General features: G+C 44.0%; 1 protein-coding gene across 2 annotated transcripts in view; it reads left to right on the top strand.

Moving 5' to 3' along the window:
- The window catches only part of LOC100721022 (carcinoembryonic antigen-related cell adhesion molecule 21-like), a 38,999-nt gene extending 28,655 nt beyond the window's left edge, over positions 1-10,344 (top strand). For both annotated transcript variants that reach the window (XM_063252829.1, XM_063252830.1), the window contains exons 6-10: positions 5,091-5,226; positions 5,475-5,550; positions 6,020-6,072; positions 6,716-6,747; positions 7,675-10,344. In XM_063252829.1, coding sequence (XP_063108899.1) covers positions 5,091-5,226; positions 5,475-5,550; positions 6,020-6,028 — 221 coding nt within the window. In that variant the 3' untranslated portion in view covers positions 6,029-6,072; positions 6,716-6,747; positions 7,675-10,344. The remainder of the gene's footprint in view (positions 1-5,090; positions 5,227-5,474; positions 5,551-6,019; positions 6,073-6,715; positions 6,748-7,674) is intronic.
- Positions 10,345-12,411: the final 2,067 nt, after the last annotated feature.

The raw sequence follows: 12,411 nt of genomic DNA, 5'->3' as shown, positions 1-12,411 counted from the left end.
TTCTCTGTAGAGTTGAATTGGTGGTTGCATATTCCCCTAGTTCCTCTTTATCCTGGAAGCACCTTGTTTTTCCATCAATTTCCATGGATAGTTGTGCAGGATATATCAATCTTGGCTGGAGATTATTATCTTTCAAAGCTTGAATTATTTCCCCCCACGCTCTTCGTGATTTGATGGTTTGTGCAGAGAAATCTGCTCTAATTCTGATGGGTGTTCCCTTGTAAGTGGTCTGTTTTGTCGTCTCTGACAGCTTTTAATATTCTGTTCTTGTATTGGATTTCTGGAATTTTTATTATTATATGCCTGGGTGTTGTTCTGTTTGGGTTGTAGGTGGCTGGGGTCCTGTATGCTTTATATAACTGAGTATCTTTACCTTTTGCTAAATTAGGAAAATTCTCCTGGATTATTTCTGTGAGTAGCTTTTGTAGTTCATTTGTTTGTGTCCCTACTTCTTCTTTTATGTTCTTAATTCTTAAATTATGGATGCTCTTATCATCTTATAGTCTTTGTATTATTGCTGTTTGTTTCTTTGTTACTTTTAAGAAGTTTTTCATTTCATTCTCCCATATTACAAATATGCCCTCCAGTTCAGATAGTCTGTCCTTAGTTTCTTTCAAGCTGTTATGCCAGTTTTTGATAGAGTTTTTTGTTTCCCGGTAGTCTCTTTGAACCTGCTTCACATATTCTATGCTTTCTCTATTTTCTCCATCAAACATTTCTCCCCTCTTTTTCTGTTCTTCCATTCCACCATCTGTTTTTTCTTGGGTGGTGCTTAGCATTTCTCTAACTATTCTGCTTATTTCTAGCTTCAGGTCATTAATAACTTCATTCCTGAACTCATCTATGAGGCTCTCTAGATGGCGCTTTATGTCTATTGGTGCGGTGACTGCTATTGCCTGTTTCTCAGGATTGGGGGCCAAAAGGCCTTTCTTGTTGCTCCCTCTTCCCATATTCTTTGTTCCTTATATATGCAAGCGTGTATAGGAGGCCCAGCTTCCCTCCTTGTCAGCCACAGCCTGATTGAATTGCGCCGGCTAGGTGTTCCCGCCCACCGCAGCACACCAGGAAGTTGCAGACCAGGCAGCCTACGGGGGGCTGGCCCTCCAGGCCACCCTCAGGCTCTGGGATCTGGGTTTTGCTAGCCTACTGGGTCTCAGCCAGCAGCGTCACGTAGGCTAGGCACTTCTCACCAATTCCGCTTGAGAGGGGGATACGTGGCTGAAGTCGCTGCAGCGCCCCGCTCCCGCAAGTCTGCCCAGTCCCAGAATGTCCTCCGCTGGAGTCTCCTAAACTGTGGAAGAGAGTCAGTTTCTCTCACTCACCTCACCACAAGTCAATGCACAGCTCCCCGCCTGTCCTGTTTTCAACTCCGTTCTCCGATTCCCATTCTCAGAGCTTCCGTGCGTCTCTCTCCCTGCTGAGCCAATGTAGACGCAGCCGCCACGTGGCGGGAAATCCAAATCGTGGCTTCCAATGGTGTGGGCTCCAGCTTCCACACTGAGGCTTTTCTGTTCCTGTTATAGCACCAGGATTGCATTCCAAGTTGGTTTCTCTCAGCCCAGTTCGTTCTTGGGTCACCGGAGCATATGTCCTCCTGCTTATGATTCCTTACTCAGCACCATTCCTGAATTATAAGCTGAGTCTTTCAGAGAGCCTCCATAGCTGCTGCTATCTGTCCACCATGTTCTACCGGAAGTCAGGTTTTTCAACTTTCAATGCAATTTTTGATTTCCTGTATATCTCTTTGCATCTGTTTTATATATTCTGTTTGTTTCTTATATTGTTCATCCAGTGATTCTATCTTTTTGTTTAGTTCCTCCAATTTTTTAACTGTGTCTTCTTTAGATATGTTCAGCATCTCCTTCATTTCTTTTATCATTTCTTGTCTTACCTGAGAGATTATTTCTAGTTTGAATTCCTTTAAGGCTTCCTGCAGTTGCTTCTTTATTTCAGTTACTATTGTTTCAGGTATTTCAGGTATATGGCATATATTTTATTCTATGTATATGGCTCCTAGGCTATCTTGGGATGGGCTGGATGTTTGAGATTGCATTTTGGTCTTTCGTTTTGTCATTTTCCTATATTTCCGTGTTTCAAGTGTTGTTCCAGAGTTTACACTGGGCGTGTTGGAAATTGTCTCTTATGACCTGGGCTCTTAGGACTCCTCTGTTAATGAAGCTCCCTCCTTGGGCAGCGGAGCCCGTGGGTTAAAAGAGGATTACCAGGCTCCTCTCAGGTAGAACTAAAGCCTCCTCAAGCTGCACAGTTTCCCCCTCTGGTAGCAAAGCTCCCCTGAGGGAAAGAAGGCCACCTGGTGTGGTCCAGGCATTCCCAAATCCTGCTAGTCTCAATCTAGTGTGGCTGCAAGCCCAGTGGACCCCCAACCCCCTAAAGCCAGGATCTCATACTCTCCCAGGGATTGGATGTTGTGTAGTCATCCAGATCCTTGGATGGCAAAGCTCCCAGGCTGATAGAGGGTCCCCCTATGGCCTAAGTAGGCCTCAAACCTCCTCATCAGGGCTGCTCCCTCCTCCAGGCCGTGTCAGTAATGCTGGTGCTCTCCAGATCAAAAGAAGATCGCAAAGAGGCCGGAGCAGGTTCCAGCGCCTCGGCCTAGCTCCCTCCTTCCGGCCGGCAGCTGTGGTGTGCTCCTCCGGCTGGAAAGGCAGCAGGCAAGGCTAGAAAGGATTCCCCCTGCTTGGCTGTTCTCTCTCCTTCCAGCCTTGGATACTCCTACAAAAAGATTTCTAAAACTTTCCTATTATATTGCTCACGGTTAACATATAGAAATAGAACTGAGTTTTGTATTTGATTTCATTTGCCAGTAAAGTTGAATTTGTTTATTAATCATAACAGTTTGGGAGTACAATTTTCTATCTGTAAGTTGCCATTTGGAAATGGACATAAGTTAACTTCTTTCTAATTTAGATGTCTTTCTTTTTCTTGCCTTGCTCTTGCTAGAGTCTAATTCTATATTGAATAGAATTAAATGTTGGTATCTGTATTGTTCCTAATCTTAGTGGGGAAATTTTTAGTCCTTCACCACTAACTCTGATGTTCACTGTGAGTTTTTCATACAAGGTCTTTTACTTTTTTCTATTCCCAGTTTGTTGCTCAATTTGTTTCCTTTTCTTAGTTTTATTTGTTTTCCTGTACAGATGATAGAACCCAGAGGGTTTCTACCACTGAACTAAATTTCTGGTTTTAATTTTTTTTCAGACAGGATCTTGCTAAGTTGTCAGCTTTAGCCTTGAATTTACAACATTCCTGCTTCAGCCTCCATAAGAGCTGAGATTACAGGTGTTTGCTATGGTACCTAGCCTAGTTTGAGTTTTTTCTGTTTTTTTTTTTTTTACATAAATTTTAACAAATGCTTTCCCAGATTCAGATCTATCTTTATGTTCTATTCCTTCATGATTCTTTGTGCTTCTAGGAAATTGCCCATTCCACCTGTGTTAACAAATTGTTGTTATAAAATTATTCACAGTACACTTAAAATGCTTATTATGCTGAAGCATTGATAATGTCTATTTCACTTCTAGTGTTAGTAATTTGAAACTTCCTATTTCTTAGTTAAACCGCTTTAAGGTTGTCAGCTTTAAACATCTTTTTTGAAGAACCAACTTCTGGTTTCATTGATTTTTGTTGGCTGTTTTTCTGTTCTATTTTATTTATGTTTATCCTGAGCTTAATTGTCTTCTTTCCACTAGTTTTCATGTTAGTTTATTATTTTTCTATATCCCTAATTCCTATTTGATTTTGTTAAATTGGGATCATGTTTTTTAAATGTAAGCAACTACAGCTATGAGTGTCTTGTGTAGGATTCTTAATATATCTGAGACTCAGATAACCCAAATGTGAATCATAATAAAAGTACCTGCTTCACAGTGTCTGTCATGGTTTATATTGGTGGCCCCTAGTCCTCACGCGTTTCCATCATGCATTTGTGATTGCTTCGTTGTCTAGCACTTGGATGGATGGTGTCAGTGCTACACCCACCTAGGAGTTGGAGCCAGCATACAGTGTAATGGCAGGAAGAAGTTGTATTTCTCTCTCTTGCCAGTTTCCACCTTGCTGTTTGCAGTTGCCATGAACTGCGGTCCCACCATGACACCTGCCTTGGAGCCAACTGAACATAAACTAAAACCTCCAAAAAACTGTAAGAAATAAACCTTTGCTTTCTTAACTTTGGACAATAGGTATTTCATCTCAGTAACCAGTAAAAAGTAATTAAGACAGTATTGTTCTAACTACTTCATGTAATAGCCCGCTATTCAGGAAAATGGCACAGGCAGAGAAAAATTTCCATAAGTATTATCTGCTATTACTACTACTATTATTATTAGTCTTGAAGTCAGGCAGCCAGATATGCTTCGTGTTAGCCATACGAAGGTAAGTAAGCTTTTCAGCACTCTAAGCCCAAAGTGGCATCCATAAAATGGACATAATATCTACCTAAGAGAGGGAGCCCGGGAGAGCCCTCAGATCACAGTGCAGTTCTCATCTGTGTGTAGAGACGGCAGTGCAGTTAGGTCTCAGAAGTTTGCACAAGGCTGAGGGAGAGTTCGCGAGCCAAAGTCTCCCAGCAGAGGAAAGCTGTGTCCTGCAGACCTGGGCTTCTTTACGTCCCTGCTAACCGTGGTGGAAAGTGTGGTCTCTATGCAAAGGAGGTGATGAATTCTGAATGTGCTATAACCTGAGCCTGCTGTCAAGTAAGCCCTTGCCACAAGAGAGCTGAAGAGCTGATAGGCACGTATTTGTGGCCAGCTCAAACAGAACCCTGTGAAAACAGATGGAACCACAAACGATAGAAAGTTACAACATACAGAAATAACAATCAGCCTTCCTCACATTTCTGAAGCCTTCAGACACCTGCACAAAGGCCAGGATGGAACTGTGGGTAGATAAATCACCAGTTAGGGGGTGCAGATTACAAAACCTGCCAATCACCTCACCGAAACCCTTTCCATAAGACGTGTACTTGTCCAAGGAATAAATAGAGCTGCATCATGTTAAGAATTGTGTCTCAAGGCATCCCACTAGAAAGCAGTTTCACTTTCATTGCCTTTTCTCTTTTCTTTCCATAACAGATAAGCCAGCAAAACCAGACACCACGCCCACTAAGGCCTCAACGGTTCCCACTATTGCCATTATGATTTTAGCTCTAGCTGTGCTGATTCTGATATGTGCCCTGGCGTATACCATGGTTTTCAGCAAGTCTGGCGGGTATGATGCCCTTTCCACTTCCTCCATTTCCTCGAAGTCTCTCTGCCATGCTTAGGAGAGGGATATCGCTTTTATCCCTCTGTCTTGGACCTGTATCTCCTCTTCACGTTCCTGAACTCCTGCTGCTCAGTGGGTCTTCCTGCTCCTGTCCTCATGTTCCCTGTATTCCATTCCACTGTCTCTTGGGTATGGTGTTTCTCATCTATGCTTCAAGAAACAGATCCAGTTATGTTCCTCTATCCCTCCAGTGCGCAACCCGAGGGTGAAGGTGAAGTGAAACCGACGGAGCCGGCAGAGGCAGAGCCAGGGCCAGAGGCAGAGCCAGTAAGTGATTTACTCTGTTGGTCACAGTAGCAGGAGGAGGGAGGAAGGGAATTCAAGAGAAAGTATAAAAAATCAAAATACTGTGGCCAATAAATAAAATACGAGGGGAGAAACAAACTCTTCCTATGCAAAATAAAATAGGAGAGATACAAAGGTGAAGGAGGCGCAGAAGGGTCAATAAAGACTAAACCTACACGGTAAAGGATGTAGCTCAGCAGCATTTCCCTGGGTTGGATTCCAGCACTGGGGAAAAGAGCTGTAAAGTGGACATCTGGAAACAGGAAGGGAGGAGGCAGGAATTATGGTGAACATGAAGAATGAGGGCTAAGAGAACAGACAATGCCAGTTGTAAAAGGAATTGACATCAGGGAGTGTCAAGGAATTATCTGCTGCCAGTGTCCCTCCAAAGCCAGGGACCAAAGGCCCTGCACATGGGAATAGCAGTCACACTGTCTCATATCTTTTTTAGGAAGAGTAACCAGAATGATCTCACAGAGCACAAACCCTCAGTCTCTCATCACAGTAAGTAAAGCCACTCACCCAATTAGAATGGGCATGTTCGACCACGTGCCCTACAACTAGCAGAGAACCCTAGATTCACCAACTACTGTCCCCACTCTGAATTGTTCTCCACTTCCCTGCCCCAGGATGACACAGCTCCTTAAACCCTTCCTAGTCACAAGAATCCCCTGAGTCAAAGACTGGAGAGAAGCTCACACCACCTGAGCTAGGCAGGCACCAGGAGCCATTTCGTCACCTTTACTCCTTCTCTGTTACCTCTATTATGCATGTGGGCCCTCTCCTCGGTGAGACTTTCCTTGGCTCCTGGGTGCTCTGGTGCTATGGGCCCTCACTGCCCCTCCCTGCCACTGGAGCATGTTGCTAAGAAACACAAGGTGGGGGACAGGATTGAGGTCTTGTGAACCAGTAGAAATCTTCAGAGGTGCCTGGAGGTCTCCTGTGTCTCTACTATTCACCCCTCATCTGGTTCTAATGCCCTCAGTCTGGGCCACAGATTCTGAGGGAAGAAATCCCCCAAGTGATCATGAGGTTCATCCCCAGACCCGCTAACAACCACCATCTGCTACCTCCTCCTGCTAAATCATAAGGCCTTAAATCAGCTTTACACTTCCACAGAGGGGTAACTCTGCTTTTGCTTCCCCAGGACCAGGCCCCTCTGATAAGTCTCCTGACAAGGTAAGTACAGCCAGGCTCCCTGGCTCATTTTCTCATGGAAATGTTTCTGGGGAGAATGGGTTGCTCCTGAAGACACGGACGTGAGATCAAGCTTAGGCCTAAGTGCCTCGATATAGCAGTGAAGAAGGATTGGTTAATCCCTTCCATGAGTCTACCTCACAGCAAGGATGTGGACATTGGACTTATAACACCGTGGCTATGTGTAACTCTTAGCTATGAAGACAATTAGCTCTGTAACCCCTAACACATAACATCATTTCTTTAGTCCTCAGTTTTGTTCACAAGGAGATTAAAGTGCACCCAGTACAATGCCCAAAACAAGGAAGTCACCACATCCCCCTCCTTTATCTACCTACAGTGTGGTCCTGCTCTTCCTGTCAAAGGATAATTTCCATTCTACTGAATATGGAGTATTTATTGCTTTATTTTATAACAATTTCATCGCAATTTTTTCACCTTAACCATTCAATGAAATATAAAAAAAATATGTACATCATAAGAATAAGGTTACAGGGTGTGAACTTTCACAAGATGGACACACACATGAAAACATCACCCTAATCAAGACACTCTGTGTCTACCCACCAAAAGAATCTTTCCAGTCTCTTCACTACAAGCCATGACCACGATCCTAACAGCACGCCCTGGTAGGCACCTGTGATCTTTCAGTCAGTGTTGTTTTATGAGATTCGCCCATGTTGCATGTGTCTGTGATTTGTTCCTCCTCACTGCTCTATTACCATATTCCACTGTATCGCATCATCACCATAATTTATCCCTTCAAAGGACCATTCACCACCATCTCAGCAAGTAGAGAACAGCCCTTTTCCAAAGCTAAATGTTTCAATGAGGTGATAAAACAGTGGGCGGAATCATGCCCCTAGAATCGTGATACCAATTTAATTGAAGGCTGCTTGTACGTTACAGGTGGGTGAAATTGCATATTCTTCCCTGAACTTCAATAACCTGCAGCCAACTTCACACTCCCCGGTCCCCACAGTAACAAAAACAGTTTATTCAGAAGTGAAAAAGAAGTGATGGCACCTATCCTGTCACAGCACTGCTGACCTACTCCATGGCCTCCCTGGAGATTTCTTTACACTTGGAGGAAAAAGAAAATCAGCCCCCTACTCTTGTCTTCCCACGTGCAGCATCTCCAGGCTGCAAGGCCTCCATCCAATGTCAATAAATGAAAAGGTACATCCGGGGAATCTGTAGGAAACCCAACTTCCTTGTCACTGAAAGCTGGCAAAGCCGATTTTGAAACAAATTCCCTGCTGCTCCCTTTTGCCCACTCTAGATTTGTTTTAAAGTTATTTATTCAGAGCATATTGATTTCCTTCCATCCCACTTCTGTCCTATCAGACTGTAATTGAACTTGCCATCATTTGAGGGTTATTTCCTTTTCTACATAATTGTGTGTGCCAGAAAAAAAAGAGGAAGAAAAAGAATGGGGGGGGGGGGGAGACAGCAAGTAAAGTCAATAATGGCTTTTCCTTTCTCTCCAAATTTACATGTGAACCTGCCATGCTCAAGTAAGTCAGATAAACAACCAGTAGTGTCCTGGGAAATTCTAAGCTTTTGTTTCCTGGCACGGGGTCTAAACATCTTGCTGCTTTGCTAGAATACCACCTAAGTCCCTTGGCAAGCCTGTCTCCAGAGAATCCACTAAAAACAACTGGGGAAATGATTTGCAAACCTTCACAGGTAACTCTCAATGGAAAGTGCACATAGATCTTTAACACCTCTGAGGGTTTGGAGTGTTATAGTCACAGATTGTAAGGAGAGCAATTACAATCAGGGCACAGGATTTATAATATTATTTTATGATAGTCAAATTAAGCACAAGAAAGTGCAGGAAATATGTCTGTAGCACTAAAGACCTAGAATATTCAGGCAAAGTCCTGGATCCAACAACAATGTCCTGCGTGCCACCAGCTGAAGACCTGGAGCCCATGACAATGCCTCCCATGAGTCTACATGGAGGTCCAAAGCCCTTGAGAAGGACTCAACACCAGTCTCACATATTTGCGCTGGATAGGCCCAAAGGTCAGCAGCGGAAACTACAATCTCTATGTAAGCGGGGTGAAGGAGTTGTATTGGTAGGTTGGAGGTTCTATGCTGGAGCTAACATGTCACACTCTAAACAGGGTTCAGGTGTGCCCTGAAAAGTACTGCAGCCATCCTCAGTGACACCAGGGTCCTGAGTTTCTCTGCTGTAATAACAGTCAAGTACATGCCAGAAAGCCAGCATGACAAGTTTCTCCTGGATATTAAACAGCACACATCTTCCCCTCTGGAGCCAGGAAGAGATGCTCAATGTAAGGACCAGAGCTCCCCCAAAGTGAACCACAGCCACTCTCACCAATAAACACCAAGCTCCTCTGATAGTAATGGTTGAACTCACACTGGGTAAGCTAGTCATGATGAGCTCCTCCAGGAGAACCAATGGATCGAAAAGCAACACTTAGGAGAACCCACAACACCACACTTTTCTTCTCCACATCTCTATTTATGCTGGCAACTTTCCTCAGGTGGGCCATCTACACTCAGCACCATGCTTATTTAATTCAGCTGGTATTAAGTTGACTACCAGTTCTTTATGTATAACACAGGGCAATTCAACTTTGAAGAGATGCAGTTGCTGGAAACTCAGGAAGAGAACAGAGTTGTTCATCATTCAATATTTAAAATTATTGGCAATGAATGCACAACTGGAGACATATGATTTTTCCCTTTTCTGAGACATTCTACCACTTTAAATTTTGCAACTGCTTATTTCTATGAAAAGGGTTATTTTTACTTAGCTGGTAAGCTGATCTGACCACCTTGTTATATAGGAAGCCACCAAAATCCCTCAGCTTCCTTGGCTAGAGCCTTTCAAGGCTTTTTTGTCAAAGACTTCAAAGAAAAAATAAGAAGAAGCTTTGCTCATTCATGCCAGACACAGACCTGAGTCAGTTTCCAAACACGTCAGACCAGCTGTCTTTCCATTCCATGTTGCTGCCTGGGCATTCTCTACCTGTCTGCCCTAGTGTCTCAGGAAACCTTGGTCTCTGCAAGGGTGTGTTTGACCCTTGGAAAGTAGGAGCTCTCTAAAGGGAATCATAGGCTCCTGCTGATAGCTTTGTTTACAACCTGGGAAACTGCCCCGTAGGAATGAGGGCCACAAGAGGCTGTGGGGGCATGAGGGTTACCCCAACCTGGGGTTTCTGATTGGCCTCTGAAACTTAGCTTTTCTCCCATGGGATCTATGAGTCCCAATGGGACTTAGAATAAAAAGAGACAAGAGAAGGAAGGCAAATGTCCTCCACAAGAAGCCTTTTGCCACACAGATAAAACATATTTCGGGCTGTACAGAAAGATTTTATTTGATGTTCACTGATCTATCACATGCTATGCCTAACAGGTCTCCTCTAAGAGAATTCACTGGGAGTTCTACTCAGGTACCTCTTTCAGGGATTTCTATCCCTGACACAGATTGTATGTACTTTCCCTCCTCTGTGCTGTGCTGGATTATTTAATTTAGCCTGGCTAAAGCCACTGCTGATTCTTTGTAAAATTTTCTCTATAATAAAAATATATATTAGATATCGATATGCTGCTTCATGTTAATACTATATTAGAATGTGTCTTCAGTACAGATAAAACAACAAATGATTCAGTGAGGAGTCAAAGGAAGCCCAGTTTGAAATCTGTAGGTATGGATGCAGAGATCAGAGAATTAGCTAAATCCATTTGCACCTCCACTGCCACAGTGAGGACAGCTGGGAGGAACCTGCTGGAAGGAACTGCTTGTCTTCCTCTGGGAAAGAAGGTGACTTAAAAGTGAAAGACTTCTTAGCCTCTTTATGAGGGGCGGAAACACCTCCCACACAGGTGACTAGTGAAGCAGAGGCAGCCACACAACTGTCGCTCTCAAGCATCTCCACTGATGGTCCTGTGGAGTCTCCAGCACCCTTCCACGTCTCCCTCCTTACCAGTTCCGTGTTGTGCCCTCTTAATTATCCTGAATAGCTTTCATTTATTCCACTTTAACCTATTGTCTCATTTTCTTCTCCTGGAAGCAGCTGAAATGTGTGTGATGTCTTTTCCTGCCTCATCCCCTGTTTCTCATTCCTTAAACCAGGGAAGCAGAAAAAAATAGGTCTCCATCCCTTGACCAAACTCAGAGGTAGTTTCATGCTTTCACATCATCTAAGTCCACAGGAAACCTTCCTTTCTGGGGCTTCTCCCTGCAACCTAAATATTCCTCCTCACACCACAGCCAGGGCCAGGCCCTTCAGGTCTCCCTCCACCCTGCCCTGCCCTGGGCTTCACAGCCCTCCCTGCGGGGGGCTCCTTCATCTACTTCCTACTGCTTCCCTGAACTGCTGGCTGCCATGTCCAAATGCAGTCTACACAACTCCTGTAAACTGGCTCCCCTCGGCTCACTCCTTTCTCTGACTGACTCCCCCAAAGTCTGCCAGCCCTGCTCTGTGGTCCTCACATTCAACACAGCATCTCCCCAAACCACGTCGATTTTAAGCTCTCTCAGCTGTGTCATTCTCTCCATTCCCACAACCTAACTGCACCAGGCTTTCACAGAAATCTTTCCTACATACCGCTGCCCCATTACCTTCCTAAAAGCTGGTTCACTTCCTACTCAAGCATCGACCGTGGCCTGAAGTTCAAGTATTTTCTATTCTTATTTCCCTCACTAGCACTCTCTAGTATAATCCCTCCACTCTTGTTACATCTGTCTCCTACAAATCCCTGCTTGGCCTAAAGATTAATGCTGTTACAGATTGATATAAAACAGTGGTGGCCAAACCATAGCACAGGTGTTGTTTTTCTTTTACACAAAAGATGTTAATGCATGAGTTGCTTTTTCCAAATTAAAACCTTAGCATTCAGGTTTAATTGCAATGTTGCTGCTTTGCAATACGTAAGTGGGCTTGGGGTTGCAGTTGGACACTGGTTTCTACAGTATTTGCCATCACTGATCTAAGATGTCCCCAAAAGACACATGTTCAGCAGAGGGTGGAGCTTTTGGAAACATGACTGGGATCATGAAGACTCTGACTTCATGTGGATCAGTGTATAGATAAGTTTGGAAGCTGAGTGGGTTTACTAGGGGAGGTATATAATTGAATGAAGCAGGTCATTAGGAGCATGGCTTTAAACATTACATGTGATCCTGGCCCCTTCCCTTCTGGCTCCTTCATATTCTCTCTTTCTGGCTGCAGAGAGAGGAGCAGCTCTTCCCTGCCACACCCCTCCATTTCTGCCTTTCTGCTTCCAGCCAGCTGTTAGGAAATGCTTAGAAAACTGTGGCCTGAAGCACAGGTGACATTGAGAAAAATGAAATGTAGATGAAAGAACATTCAGTGTGATGGTGTGAGATAAGTAATCTATCCTGCCAGTCACAGAGAGGTACTCAAGGAGAAATTTTGGCAAGTTGGCAAAAAACTGACAGTAGCTGTGTTGCAAGAGGGGAGTAACTAGTGCTCTCATATATTGCTGCTGGAAATAAAAATGGGACAACCACACTACAGAACAGGTTGGGAGACCACTGTGCTCTCTCTGGCTTCAGTCACCTGCTCTCACCCTGCAGCATATTTCTCTCCCTACCTTTAGTGAATGTAAACCCTTGCTTTAAAAAGGTGTGACAGTTTTCTTATA

The sequence above is a fragment of the Cavia porcellus genome, unplaced genomic scaffold (genome assembly GCF_034190915.1).
Source record: "Cavia porcellus strain 051 isolate PalLab524CR breed Dunkin Hartley unplaced genomic scaffold, mCavPor4.1 scaffold_7, whole genome shotgun sequence".
Taxonomy (NCBI): Eukaryota; Metazoa; Chordata; class Mammalia; order Rodentia; family Caviidae; genus Cavia; species Cavia porcellus.
The sequence above is the reverse complement of the archived record's forward strand: the minus strand, read 5'-3'. Positions and strand labels throughout refer to the sequence as shown.